General features: G+C 38.7%; 1 protein-coding gene across 1 annotated transcript in view; it reads right to left on the minus strand.

Moving 5' to 3' along the window:
• The window catches only part of GLRA3 (glycine receptor alpha 3), an 84434-nt gene extending 69215 nt beyond the window's left edge, over positions 1 to 15219 (minus strand). The window contains exon 1 of the mRNA XM_054203906.1: positions 15101 to 15219. Within this exon, the coding sequence (XP_054059881.1) occupies positions 15101 to 15219 (119 nt within the window). The remainder of the gene's footprint in view (positions 1 to 15100) is intronic.
• Between the last annotated feature and the right edge of the window lie 374 nt (positions 15220 to 15593).

Below are 15593 nucleotides of genomic sequence, written 5' to 3' on the forward strand. Positions count from 1 at the left end.
CTTTTCTGAATGTGTCCTTAGCATCTTTACAATATAAATTAAGTCTTTCCAAACCATTAAGAAGAAATTTTTTAACTAAACTAGCAGACAAAAATAAAGAAAAAAATGGAAAATGTCAAACAATGTATTTGAAAAATCATTTGTGACTGACTGAATTTACACCATCAAAAGTTAGGGTAAGAAATTTTGTTCCAAATAAGCTGTTACATAAAACCAGGCATGAACCTGTCTCTGGTCTATTCTGTCTGTTAAATCAGTGTTCATCTAAAATCAGAGGAGAGATGAGCTTTGCATCGTGTCTTGAAGACTGTCAAGTTGGAATTTCATGGACTGAGGTAGGAAAACATCCTGAATCACAGGTCTGTGACAGCGCATGACCTACCAAAAGTCATAGTTAAGTCAGAAACTGGCAGGTCCAGCTGAGGACACTTACAGTGGGATATAAATATTAGAGAGCAAGCGGCCGCCTGCCACAGCCAAGATGCGATTTCTCTATCTTAAATTCTAGACAAAAAGCTACTGCAGGGAGTTGTAGTAAGAGTGGTGTTCAGCATTACTACTGTGGTCTGGAAAGAATATACACAAGCATCAGTGGTTTAAAACTAAGAATTTCAAATAATCGGTAGAAGTAAAAATATCGATGAGGGCAAGAAAATAACCCATTTCTGAAGTTCAGTCCATTGAAGTAGAACAGTTTAAAACAGTCGGAGGAAGGACATTAAGAGATATATGAGTTGGGAATGTAGGTGAGTTTGAGAAAGCAGTGAGTCTGAAGCAGGGTTCAGAATTCATGGTGAAGGACTCGGCACTGTTGCAATGAAGTTCTCGCCGCACCACTGTGTTACCCGTTGGTGGGGAAAGAGAGAAAGAGTGAGTAAGAGGATGAAGGTCACTTGTTATTTTACATGATATTAAGGAGACCAGTTCTGGGCCATTGCATCAAGTTCTATGTCCAAATTTTAAAAGGACATTAAAGCATCAGTAAAGGTACTGAACAAAGCCAATAAACTGAGAGTTAGGGCAATTTTTTTACAGTAAGAGGCTTTAAGAGCTCAATATGTTTAGTTTATCAAAAAGAAGATTGAAAAATAACACAATTGAAGTGTATAAATACCTCAAAGGGGCAGAAAAAGCTGGACATTTATCTGAAGAAGAAAGGCAGAAGAAAAATCAATGAAAGAGACAAATTCAAGTGGGAATTTGTCACACAGGGTTAATAATAAAGGTAACTTAACAGAAGATCAAACTGTACCAGTCAAGACAGTACAGCTTTCTGGAAGACAGAGTTTAGCAAAACATAACGCGTTGTGTTTCATATATGGGTAGCTTGGTGAAAAGGAATGTCCTGTGATGCAGAGAAAAGCAGGCTAAATTCAGAGTATACAGTACAAATCTCCTCCAGAAATCACAGAACCATAGAATTGCTTTGGTTGGAAGGGACCTTTCAGATCATCAAGTCCAACCATCAACCTAACTGACAAAAACCATCACTAAACCATATCTCTGAGCACTATGTCTACCTGGCTTTTAAATCCCTCCAGGGATGGCGACTCCACCACTTCCCTGGGCAGCCTCTTCCAATGCTTGACAGCCCTTTCCATGAAGAAATTTTTCCTAATATCCATCCTAAACCTCCCCTGGCACAACTTGAGGCCGTTTCCTCTTGTCCCATGGCCTGTTCCTTGGGAGAAGAGCCCGACCCCCCCTGGCTACCCCCTCCTTTCAGGGAGCTGTAGAGAGCGAGAAGGTCTCCCCTCAGCCTCCTCTTCTCCAGGCTGAACACCCCCAGCTCCCTCAGCCGCTCCTCACAAGACTAATCTTCAGATTGCCAAAAGACATGTTACAGACTTGAAGATGTTAAGGAAGGGAAGCAATGGGGCTAGTTCAAAGTGGAAAAAGGTGTCTTCTCAGGGTCCCTCTATGCTTGGGCTGGCTTCCAGGCTTGCCTGTACTGGAACCTGTAATCTGTGTTCCATTTTACACATGTAGCATTGGCCCATTTTGCTCAGTTCCTTTCACAGTGGGATATTTGACTTGCCCAGCAGTTGTATGAGCATCAGCTCCCTGCACAGTATGGAATTAAGCTCCAGAATGGAAACTGTGCTTGAGCTGCCCATAAACTACATGCAGTTTAAAAATCAGAGGTTGACCACTTTTCGGAAAAGATGAGCTGATGTCCTATCTGTGACATACACCTGCAAAGAGGAAAGAATTTTAAGCTAAATGATAACATTGTCATGAAAGAAAATGGATATGAAGAAGCCAGGGGTAAATTTACATCATAAATGAAAAGGCTTTCAACCAGTGAAGCACTTCGGTTCAGGAATAGTTTAGCACTTTGAGTAGAGAGAGGAGAGAGCTGGGTATTAGGATGCCGAGACATGTATGACTGTGATTGCAGGTGGTGGGACTCAGTTCTTTTCTAACCCCTCTACTGAGGATATGTTGCATTGTTATTGATTCTTTTATGTCTTAAAAATAATTACTATTACTGAACCTGAAAAAAGTTTCTAGAATAACATAGATATGCAGCCAGAGCACCAACATCTACAGAGTTTAAATGGGAGATCTCATCTAGCAGCTGGCAACTTAGCAGCAAGAGAAAGCATGGGTCATGAATCTGTGCTCCTGAAATGTCTATTCAAAGTAGCCGTGTTTGTGAGAGAAAAACCTCACACTCTCTCCTTCCTCCAGAAGAAAATGATTGAGGAAAAACTCTTCAAAGGGAATTTCACAATCTCCACAAATGTTTCCTTCGCTAAAACATATAAAGCTACAAAAATCAGATTGCTTTCCCATGTTCTTTTGAAAAACCACTGTGTTCTTACTTGTAAGCTGTCTCTTTTCTATCTGCCCCAAACTTCTGCACATTTTTACCAAAGCACAAATAAAAGAAAGGAACTTTACAAATGGAAGTGCTTTATATATGCTTTATTTTGAAAGGTATATTTTCAAAAGTAATTTCAGTCATCCTGCCTTTGAGACTTTTGTACCATTCCTGTGCTCCAGAAAGTACTGTTTTTCACTGATTTCTCCTCTCTCTTTTAAACTTTTCATCTTCAAGGTGGGTTCTGAAAAATCACTTTCAGTGCGTTGTTTCAGCCTTAAAAGAATACCTGTTTATTTGAAAATATTGAAGAAAAGTAATAGGGTACTGCCAACATTTGTATAAGAAAGGTAGCCCTGAAGAAGCGCTTGATAAGGATAATATAGACAAAAGGTGAGGGAAGACATTACATCTTACACCACCTGCTGACTCTTCCCAGTTTGTTGCTGTGACAGGTGGAGGACAGAGATAGAGAGTATGGTGTGCTGCAATGATGCCTTCTCCTGGAGACTTCCCAGAGAGAAGTTTCCAAGTTACATCAGTCCCCTAATTTATCCAGGTTATTCTGAGATTAATCTCCAGAGTCTCACTACCTTACTTTTGAATACAATTGGTATAAACTACCTTGGAATTAGATCGTATGTTCATATTCTTCCTTCCATAGTTAAACTACCTATGTATTTTACCTTGAAAATCTTACATTAACACCAAGTTACTGTCATATTTGGTTTGATGTTTTTTCTTACCTGATCATAAATTATTTCTTTCATCTCAGACACATTCCATCTTAGCCATTTGGAGAGGCAGAAGTTTTATATTTCATCTTACAAAGCATAATACAGAGCTGTTATACGATGCTTTGCATGCATTATGATGGTCCAATAGCTCTTTCATTTCATTACTTATTCTCTCAGACAGCCAGTGTGGACAAACCCCTGGAGCAATTGGATCTTGTGTTTGTGGTCCTTTCTCTCCAGCTGATGTTTGAATGTTTTTAATGCACTTTACATTAAAAAGCTTTGCAGAGAAGCTCAAGGAAATTAATTACACACTCATAAGGAAAGCAAAAACTGCAGCCAGCCAATATGCACTCGGTTGCATCTCACAAACAGCAGCAGACAATTAATCTGAATTGGTACTTATTCAGTGGGTCACCAATAATGGTTAGGTGAATTAATCTTATAACTACTTCCCTTGATTCTGTAACTGTAATTTACATTCATCCATTTTAAAACAAAAATTATTCAGTGTAACCATGTAATTAACAAGGGCTGCAAAAATGAAATGGTCCTCGAATTGACGGTGTCAGATCACCTGAGAGTGCCTTGGTAATTGCATTTTGAAAACTGTGGCAGCAAGATTTTGCAGTATGAAGACAGTCTTTAAACCCTCTTCTGTGCAAAATAGTTCCCTTCCTAAAATGCATTTGGTAGGATTAGTGGCAAAAGTGAACATTCTGTTTGAAGAGGTTGGAAGCATAGGATTTTTTTTTTTTTTTTGTAAAGGGAGTGTCCCTAATTATCTGATCTATTAATTAAAGTAGATAAAGGACTAACAAGATCAGTTTATAGTGTACAGAATTTGCACACGTTATTCCAAGAGTGAACATAAACCTGAAAAAACTACCTTTTTGACTGAGGAATGTTCCAGAAAAAAATAGAGAATAATAAGGTTTTAAGTCTTCTGATTGTGACACCCTGACCTGATCACCATTCTACAGGTCACAGGGCTTTATATTCTAGACGAGGCTAAATTTGTATGTACTTGGTTTTGTTTGCAACTGGATACATATATATAAGCACAATGCTTTACTGCCTCCCCGATGGAAAAGAAAATATCTCTTAGGGTAAAGGAAGAAAACGAATTTGTCAGCATTCTTCATAATCCTATGGGCATGGCTTTCTAGCTTAATTAAGATATGGCTTCAGTAAACTACAGCTTGTCCCTCTAATTTTGCTTTCTTGTTTAAGACAAATTTATTGTGGCCGATTCCAGCCATGCAGCATGTGAATTTTCTTAAGACGTTTTATGAATTATGAATCTAATCTGAGTATTTGTTCATTGTTTTCCCAGAAGCACCTGCTTCCTTAGCAGTCTTTTGTACCTGTTGTATACCTTATTTTTATAAATGTCCTAAACTAAGGTTTTAGTTTCTTGCTGTTTCTAAATTTATACAACCTACATTTGGGGGGAAAAAGCTGATGCAAACAGCTATACAAGGCACAGAGAATTTTTCAAATATTCAAATTCTGACAAGTCTCTCACTATTCCAAAGACCTACTGCATGGGCTAAGTTTTTGACAACTTTAACTTTGAATTAAAGATAGTAATATCTTCCCAAATTTCAGTTAACTCTCTTGGTTTGTTTGTTTGGTTTTTTTTCTTTTTTTTTTTTTTTTTCCCCCCCCAGACAGATAATTCTTGGCTAAAATTAATGGAATATATTTGAAAATAGAAACTGTAAATCACTCATATATAGCGGTCTGAACTTGCATTACTATCTCACTACAAAGACTAATTTGCATATTAACTGAATGATGGAGAAAAGTTATTGGAGTAATGGATAGATTGCAAAATGACCAAGTGAAATTATTTCAGAATATTATCTTTTATAACACCAGATATCCTCCTGTAAAAGCATGTCAGAGCTGAACAATTACATTAATTTTTGTGATAAATGAACAATTCCTCTACCCAATTGAACTTGTACAGGAACTGACTAGTGTCTTTCACCACCATAATGAATAGTAATTCAACTCATGTCAATGAGGCAACACTAGACTGAAAGGAGAATTAATTAAAATGAGACTTTAGCCTGACTAAAACCTGCAAACAACTGTTTCCCAAGGCAAACTCTTCCCAAATCTAGGAGCAAGCTGTGAACACTGAAAACAGAATTCTACAGATTATAGCTGCTTGGTTGATCCTGTATTTTGAATGCATCCCAAAAAGTCCTTTAAGTTGTAGAGCTGTGTGTTACTGGGTTTTCTAGTTCTAATTCACTGCCTAGATTTACTGTTGTTGTGGCATTGCCCCATCAGCTTACTTTGCATCCACCACGTTGCAGTACTCTCACTATAAATGGGAACAGTGCCCACTGAACAGTGCATCTGTAGAAAAAAGGTATTTATCGTAATCATAATTAATGATCATTTAGAATGTTACAAGTCTTCTGTTCCTGCTTTGCCTCGTTTTGCTTTAAAAATCCACTTTTATGAGTTGAAAACTATAACTGAAACTGAAAACTGGGGTTTGTTGATATGTTTCTTCTCAAACAATTCTTTTACTATTCATAAAAATCTTCACAGATAATCTTATAATAGAATGAAATGGTTGGGCTTTATCAAAACTAGATAAAAATTTGATTTTTGAATTAAAACCCCGGGGTTTGGGAAGACTGAAGCACAATTCAATTACACACTATTCCGTTTGCCTTAGGGAAGCTCTGCTTCTATCAGTACAGCAGCCTTGTCCTGTATCTTCAGTGAGCATGTCAGATGGCTGGCTAGAAGATGAGACCTTTTTGTCCAAAATAACTTCGATAAGATAGAAGTTCAGTTAGAGAAAAGCTGAATATAGCCTGAAAAGTCACTCACCTGAAAATGAAGTATTTCAACAAGCAGGACTGCGACCCTTAGAAGTCAAAACTTATCAGTAAATAGAGCCCAGTGCTATATAAAGTGCTTTCCCAAAACACTTCTAATGAGATTGTTTATTTTGATTAGTCAGCTAATTATAGTGTAGATGCTGTGTTATTACTATTGATTAAGAATTTTCAATTAAGACAAAATATTTCTAGTTGGAAAAATACTGATTTCTTGAAATAGAGTTTTAGAGAAACATATCTGTGTTAATGTTATTTTAATGAAATGCTGGCAGGCCTGGGTGGAATATTGTCCAGTGTCCTTTCTGTTCTGTCAGCCACAATGACTTTTTTGATGTTGATGGGAACTGAAGGTGGGGTCTTAGGTTCTAATTTAAAAAAAATTCTCGGAAGATTTCCCCTGCAGAGCTGACAGAGACTTTTTGCTGCTTTCTGCACCTTAAACTTCCTTTTATGCATTGAAAAAGCAATAAAATCTTTTCAGAGCTTTGGAATATTCTGTGAGACAGATGATGTTCAACCAGCTGTGTTAATTCACATGAGGCACATGGATTAGGTAATTTTTTTCCTTTTTATCAATTCTACACACAGAATCAACACTATAATAATTCAGAATAAGACTTTCTTCAAGGAACAACAGCGTTGAGCTTCAGGGTGATGATGAGAGTGGCAGGATTCATGCCATATAATGTCAGAACCCAGTATTCCTAATGCATGCACTGAAGCATATTCCTTACTGAATAAGTCAGAGAAAATAACATGAAGGTTAAAAAAAAGGGCTGCTAGCCTTTCATGTTTCCACCAAAATTATCCTGGTCCACTACACATGCACGCATTCTCTTTCACACACAGAAAGCGGTGTTTAAACTTGTCCTCAGATACATGCTTTGTCTTTGCTGTACTAGTCTTGCTTATCCCACGTATCCAGCACCCTTTTAATTATCGCCTGAGTTTTATAAGCCTCATATAAAGAAATGGAAATACACTGGGGGAAGGAAAGCCCATGACCAAATGTGTTCCTGTCTTTCTTGTGTACATGGACTGAAGGAAAACAGAAGATAGTTTATTTTACTTTAACTCTTGCAAATTACGAGTTACAGTAAACTCTGATAAATCTTGCAAACAAAAATCTGCTGCTTTCTTTCTTCCCCAAAAATAAATGAATATTTGCATAAAACATTATTTCTGATAGAATAAAACAATGAAAAAACCTGCTATGGGTTTCAAAAAAAAAAAAAAATTTTTATGGGATGTAGTCCAGATGTGATGCTGGAATCTGGACACTTCGATTTTAGTTCTAATACTGTTGAGTCAGAGGTAATGGATCTGACCTGGATCGCTCAGATGTGGGTACCTTCATGGAGGCGTCATATAGATGCTTAGGCACAGAATTAATATTTACCTTAGAAGACTCTAGTTAGTCTTAATTTAGCTGTGTGAAGGCAGTGATTTAGTCAGGATTGATTTCCAAATTTTTATTTTTCCCTTCAAGAAATGAAAAGTTTTACCCTACTTTTGCCAGCAACTTACCAGTTTGTGACATTTATTTTATTTTTCTAGTAGGGCACCCTTAGCCAGCAGATACGTTGCTCACAAAACTGGAAGTTTGGTTGGTCCCTGCAGATGAATGTGTCTTAGCACGGGCACTCCTGTGCATCACTACAGCCAGCAAACAATGATGCGGTTTTGAAAACTCTATGAAATTCAAAGCCTTAGCAGGAGAAAAACTCAAGATCTTTTTAATAATCAAGTCCTACTGTATCCCAGAACGTTATAAACCAACTTTTCACAAAAGAGTCCCTAAGCTCTGCAGTCACCACTAAGATGTAAAGCAATAATAATTTTTAAAAAACCTCTGAAGAGCCATGCTGGTAAAACTGTATTTACTAGACATTTCTGCTGAGTTGCTAGTTGTGAAATTAAAGTTATTTAAAGTTAATTGCTGGTAAAAATTATACAAATTTGTAAACATCCAATTTTATAGAAAGGCATAATGGAAATAATATATTCTGGTACATGTGTATCCTCAGAGGTGTTGTTTAGGATTACATTAGGCTCATATTTTACCTTTCAACATTCTGAAAGGGAGAAAAAATTATTTTATAAGAAACTGGAGATAAGTTCTAGATATAGTGGAGTCTTATGCAAACTGTACATAGTATGGCAAGCCTTGGGCAATGGTGAGATGGGTACCGTATGCCAATATTATTTTTTTTTTTATATCAAAGATGGAATGCAACAAAGGGAAAAATGTGAAGACAGTAGGTTACGTAGCTGAAACCGCAGCTTGAATTTTAATCAGGAAGAGGAAAAAACCTAGTTTGCTTTTTTAAATCTCATAGCTGTAGTGATTTTGCTTACGATAGCCTTCCAAAATTAGTTTTAGCTGTAAGAATCATATACAGGTTAGTAGCAATCAACTCACCCTCAGAGTCTGAGATAATTTACTACTCTTGTGTTTGCTTTCTACTCACTTTATTGCTTCGCTGAAAGAGTCTCAGTATAATCTGCTGCCTTGCTTTTTCCTGTAGCCGTGGATTTGTGTTCGGCAGCAGCCCCGTGACTTGTGCAGCTCCACTATTTCACCAGCCCCATCGGTGACCACATGATTATCTCAGGCCAGAGTCATCGTGAACTTTTCTACGTTTTCTGTCATCTCAAACTCTTTCCCTCGGAAACTGCATTTCACTAATGTTTCATGTCACTAAACAGAACCTTCAGTAATAACAGTATTGAAGAGGACTGATCTTCCTTAGGGAAGTTCCCACCTGGAAATAGCCCTGAGTCTCCCCCTGGCCCAGCTCATTTTGTACACCTGTGGTAGGGCTGGAGGAATAACAGGGTGGTACGTGGTACAGGAAAATTATATAGGAAATGTTCATTATGTAGAAAGTCCACTGGAACGTGGACCGAGTATTATTACCCTGTTTGCTGGTGGATAATGTTGGAGCAATTAATTAGCTGAATGGAGGACTAATAACAAAATGCATTCCTTTATACTTTTATAACCACCTGCTATTTTTGTACTTTTTTACTTCATTCTTTCTTTTTACTCTGACTACTTAGCATTTGTATTGACACAGCGTCTAAAGACATCAGTCAGGAAGGGTCCTACTGCTTCAGAAGCCATCAAAAATAATGGATTATAGTCTGTGCTAGAAAAAAGTGCAGCCTCAACGGTTCTCAATGTCTTTTCTCTTTCTCTTGACTTTACTGTGCGGTCTGCTCTGCCTCCTGATGCTCTTCTCATCCTCCTGCTTTGGGCCCTGCATTCTCCTTACACACAGTGTCTTTTCCTGCTCTCGGAGATGTTCCCTTTCTGCTGGTAGCTGATATCTGCAAAAAGGTGCTTTTTCCTCCATCTGTTCACAATGCCTATATGTCAGAGAAAATAAAACTCCTTCTTTTTAGTCCCTACCTCCTTTCACTGATTCTTCCAATAAACATCATGAAGTTCAGTAGGAAAAGCAATAAAAAGGAGGAGCTGCAACACCACACAGAAGGGCTCTTCGTTGTTCATTACTCGAGAAAAGCTGATTTGCATGAACCGTTCCCTATAGGTATTATTATATAATGCTCAGTAAGGTCATTTGAAGCTTGTATTCTAAATCTGTTAAAATAAGAAGCTCTAATCTTATAAAAATTTTCATTTTCTCTAATTGTCGTGATTCCTAGGATAGCTGGACAAGACTAATCTGATAGCGGAGCTATTACATTTTTCATCACACAGAAGCACAGCACTTATCTCACAATATTACTTGCTTTCGGTTGTTGTTAGCATCAGTTGGCTAGGAACGGATTAGGAGAGGTTGAAAAGTAAAAATAATGTCACTAGCACAGCAAAAATGGAAAGATCCCTGGTTTTAATTGAGATTTCTTTGTTATTTAATTTTCTTACAGTTTATAGTGTTATAAAGTTGAAAATCTATGGAAATTATCAAAATTATAAAAATGGTAGTTGCAAAAATAACTGTTTTTTATACAAATAAAGAATGGACATTAGAAGTTCTGATCAAGTTTGTACTCGTGAGAAAACTCATATTTGGTTCAAAGGGATTTCAGTGTTTTCACTGGTATAGTTGAAATATGAGAGAATTTGAATTACGTATTCTTGGTCCTCCAAAAACCTCCACTTCCTTTTTGTCTGAGTTTTGGAACTCTGCCTACGGGTACACCCTGCAAGGGAACCCTGATGCTCTCCTCCTGACAGTTTATGAGCACCCTGAGCACATTTCCTTCATCCCAGGGGTTTGGCTGGCCGGGCTCCGTGCCAGCGCTGATAACGCAGCAGCCCAGTTTTGAAGCAGAGCTGTTCGATAAAAAGCTGTAGAAACCTCAGCAGGGGTTCATCCCCCTTCTCTCAGGAGCTGTTTTTTTCTTTCTATTTTTTTCTTTTTTTTTTTTCCTTCCTTAGGAGTGCTCTTGATCTCTGTGTGAGCTACTGTGCAAGTGCATCTTCACCCAGCCTTGGACCTTCCTCAGTCTGCTCCCGAGCCTGATCTGCTGACCTGACTTTTTGGCTTGCCCTTGGTCCTGCCTCATCACTACCAACTTTGCCATCTCAGTCTGAACTGTCGTTTGGGCTGGATCTGCTCTGCTCCTGCATAGGTCCTGTGGGACTGCAAACTTTTGTTGGTAAGGCCCTGCTCCTGCCTGCCTTGCTGTGAGTCTGGACTCCCAACTCACCTTCCTTTCCCTTGCTGCTCCCTGAGACATGTCAAATCCTTTTTTCATTAGGATCTGGGGAGTCTGTCAATGGATTTATTCCACAGAAACCATCTTTTCAAATTGAGTCTGGGCTGCCAAGGAAAGGTACTGTGGCTCAGTGCGTTCATCTTGGATTACTATATTTTCTTTCACATACTGTTTTACTCACATCCTAATTTTAACAGGCACCTTCTTTTCTTGAATAGTATTGCAGGTAGAATTCTTAACATATTAATAAGCTACTAAAATCTCATAGAACACCTGAAAAATCTTTATTTTCAAAGATGTTTGTGATGATATGTTTGTTCTATTATTTTTTAGCTGTTGTTTTTTTTCTCTTTCATCATTTGGAGGAACTAATGCTGGCTTAAAGGATATTGACTTCTGCTTCTTAAAGCTATTAATCTGAAATCAATTTGCAATGCAATGCAAGAATAATTTCAGAACCAGTTAACTGTGAGCTCAGACATGCCCCAGAGTTAGGTTGCACTGAGGTGTTTTTTCCACAAGAACCTGGTCTCTAAGTGCAATTAGCTGTCTCTGTGATGCTGTTTCCTTTAATACAAGGCCAATGGGGCAGTGAATAGAATGAGGAAAGAGGCGATAGCCAATCATAGCATGATTCTTGGTCTGTGCTTATATGGATATCTAAAGAAATATCATACAGGGAGAATCTATTTTGCATTTCCACAGTGCCACATACCTTTTCATCCTGTGCTTTGCCCACACACAGCTCTACATCTAACACCTGTAGTATACTCTTTCAGGAGAAAGCAGGGTCCCTGGCAAGTCCCTGCAAGTGTAGTTCTAATAGAGCTGTGCTGGTGCCCTTGCAAGTCCAAGAGCTGTCATAAAACTGTTTGATCCACAAATATGATCTTCAAGTTGACTCTACAAATACGATCTTGCTCTCAGCATGACCTCTTGGAATCCAGGCAAATCCAGAGGAATTTTTGCTAATGCCATTACTTCAATGAAAACAGAGAAATATTCAGTCTTAGAGATTATTATAACTTCAAACCATATCTTAGAAGTGTTTGTTTTCCTTCTTTGGTAGTGAATTACAGTTATTTTTAGGCTCAATTATTTTCCCTAGCTTTTATCCTCATTTTTACATCTCTACCCTCTTCCTAATATCACACTGGGGCTTGGCCAGGAAGTCATTAATAAATAATATTTTTTTATTTTGGGTCTAATTAAAGCATTTCTCTAAGTCCTCATATCACTGAACATATAATAGAGTGTTATGTGCTTAAATCCTTGTTTTCCACATCAAAAATATACTAATATATTACCAATAAGTATGTTATTAATCTAAGACATAGTAGTACAAACATGCACAATACTATGAAAGACTATTAACAGTGTTTTATTCTCTCTACAATGTCTTTTGCAAATCAAATTAATGATTAGATCTTGCTAAGACCACTATACATCTTGTTTCAGTCATTGCAATTTGAAGAGCCTTTAGACGTGGAATGAAAAATTATTATTTAAAAAAAAAAAAGAATTGGTGCAGTTTGCTCTTTTGAAGCATGCCAATCCGGAGACTTTGCTCATTAAAGTAGCAGGCCTGTAACTTTATACTGAAAAAAATCCTCTTTGTTTTCATTTGACCTCTACTGAAAAGAAAAGTAAATGTCTATCTACACAGGCACATAATTTAAACAATCACTTTAAGCAGCCTCAGGGCCGTTGGACAAGAACTGAAGGTTCTTCCTGGTAGGTTCCTTCAGTCTTCTCACACAGCCCTGAGTGCTTGGTAACAAAGAGCAGAAAAGTTTTAGTGTCGCACAAAGTAAGAGAAGATACATTTTTTTTCCATAGCGTTTGAGCAGGTGAAACACTTGAGGTTTGGTTGTTCCTAGAAATTTGTAGCACATCCGTCTTCTCACTGAGGGTGTTCTATAGGTGCTAAGGCTGGAGCTTGTGTGTCTCACAGAGTGGAAGCAGTGTCCTACAGTTGCCTGTCCCCTTTGCTCTAATGTAAATAATTTCACAAGGCTTAAGTTAGAAAAGAGCTAGAATTAATGGCTCCAGGAAGCTTGGGAATTCTTCAGGTTTTAATATTTTAACCTTTATTTACATATATATATATACACATATATATATATATCTGTGTGTGCGTGTGTGTATTCCACCCACATACACACTTCAAAGCATGGAGAGGACTCCTGTGTGTCTCGAACTGACTCAGGTATCTCAGGTATTATTGCTAGACCTAAAGTCACCAGCATTCTCTAATATTGAGATTTATATCAAATATATGCACAGATTCTGAGCATTTTTCTGAAGTCTTTCTCATACCATGTAGCCCTTGTGCACAATAACCATGTTCATTGTGATGAAATGACATTGTGAGAGCATGCAATACAACAGTTATTATGACATTGAACAGAATAATTTGAATTTATGCAAAATAAGATGCCTGTATATATTTTGACACAATTAAATATTAGTCCAAAATTATGTGATGAAAAATACATGGATGCTGTCCCAAAGTGACTTTTTCACTTTTTTTACCCCCTTGGAATATAACATGTGGTTTTATATCATTAATATAAAACATCAATCATTCAACAGTAGGATGGCATTTAAATAATATACAGAGGAAAAAATAAGTTCTATAAGGACGTTGGAACAGCTTAATCATAGCACACTAATGCTTGTATTGCCTACACTACAATGGGGTTTGTTCATCTGCTCTGAACATTAAATATTCAATGTAACTGCAAAATTTAAACTGTATTTACATACATTTACTCCTTCCTCCCAGTGTCAATTATTCTTATACCAAGTAACCCGGTTTCTTAAAACTCTTTCTTTGGGCACAATTACAATAAAATCACGTTATAAACTATTTGCATTACATATATTGATATAAAACAGGTCATTAAACTAACTTCAGAAAGGAAAGATTTGCTATGAACCTGTGAGCAGCTGTGAAGCATGCCATCATTGTGGGGCACTACGCGCTACTGTTTTAACTTTGTGGTTATAAATCCCTTACGTATATAATCCCCAAACTCTCTCTGGAGAACCACTTTTCAAATTTAAGTTTCCCTTTTTATCTTTGTCAAATAACAATATGATCATTAAAATAATCTGGCATTTTCATGTTATATGCCATAGTCTTTTTATTGTGGTACAAAGCTAGAATGTTTGTTGACAACAAGCATGGTTAACTGCATCAGCACTGAATGCATGATGACATTGAAGTCTGCTCCTTTACATGTCTGATTTTTCTTTTTAAGTTTTTCTTTCACCTTTAAACAGAGGATTCCAGTTTATTTTAGACTGCTATCACCACAGTCCTAGAGCTCTGTACTAAAAGAATGCTGGCATTGATATCATAACATTAGCTAGAGAAAGTGTGCTGGGCAGAAAGTGGAAAAAGCTGTATGAACCTCAGTCCTCTATTCAGGTCATAATTTATAGAAATGTTGCTATCTTTCATAATACAAATCTTAGACTGCCAGTGGTACAGCAAACACTTTCCCTCTTGAGGGGAATACTGTAGACCATATCCTCTGTTCACTCAGCTATCATTTTTTCTGTTGCTGTATAAGACTTTTCTGACCTAATGCAATCCCTGATTTTCCTTTTACTGGGAAGAACTGATAGTAATAAATAAGCCTATATATTCCCAATTCAGATTATCTTCTGTAACTTTTACATATAGACACTTTGCACCTGAAGAATTTTCAAGATCTTTAAGGTTGCATTTCCTACTGAAACCAGTGATAAAATTCACAGATGAAATAGGCAAACACTAATTGGGAAGAGGTGAAGGAAAGGTACAGCCTTCAGCGTGCCAAATGCAAAAGCAAATTGGAGGCAATGCAATGTCACGAATTCATTTGCAAAGCATGGACCACACACACGTAGTTTCTGTCCCCACAGTCTGGCTGCTGAAGGTAACCGAGCATGGACGATTTGTTTCCCCAAAGAAAACGACTCACCTGAGCAGCACGGCGGCTTCCCACAGATAAAATCCCGAGACGGCCGCCCGGAGGTACCCAATCCGGGCCATGCTGCTGGGAGCCGCCGCCGAGCCCCGGAGCGCTCCTGTCCGAGGCATCGGTGGGGCTCGGCGGCTCGGCGAGACTTCGGAGACTTCAGGACCCTGGACAGCACCGGGGGGCCAGGATTCTTCGGGACCCTGGTCAACCCCTGATGTTCCAGACCCTTCAGCACCCTGGACAGCTTCGCTGATGCCGCGTCCTTCAGCACCCTGGACAGCTCCGGAGGCTCCGCGCCCGCCCCCCGCCTACTGCCCGGCGGCTCCCCGCGCCCTCCCGCCGGGCCCCGCCGCTCCGCCGGCCGCGCCGCTCCGCATCCCAGCCTAATGCCAGCCGCGGCGGCGGCGGCGGGAGCCCACCTCCCCGCCCGCCTGCCCCCGGCTCCTGCCAGCAGCCGGCAGCCCGCCGTGCGCCGCATCCCCGGCGCGGGGGG

The sequence above is a fragment of the Rissa tridactyla genome, chromosome 5 (genome assembly GCF_028500815.1).
Source record: "Rissa tridactyla isolate bRisTri1 chromosome 5, bRisTri1.patW.cur.20221130, whole genome shotgun sequence".
NCBI classification, from domain to species: Eukaryota; Metazoa; Chordata; class Aves; order Charadriiformes; family Laridae; genus Rissa; species Rissa tridactyla.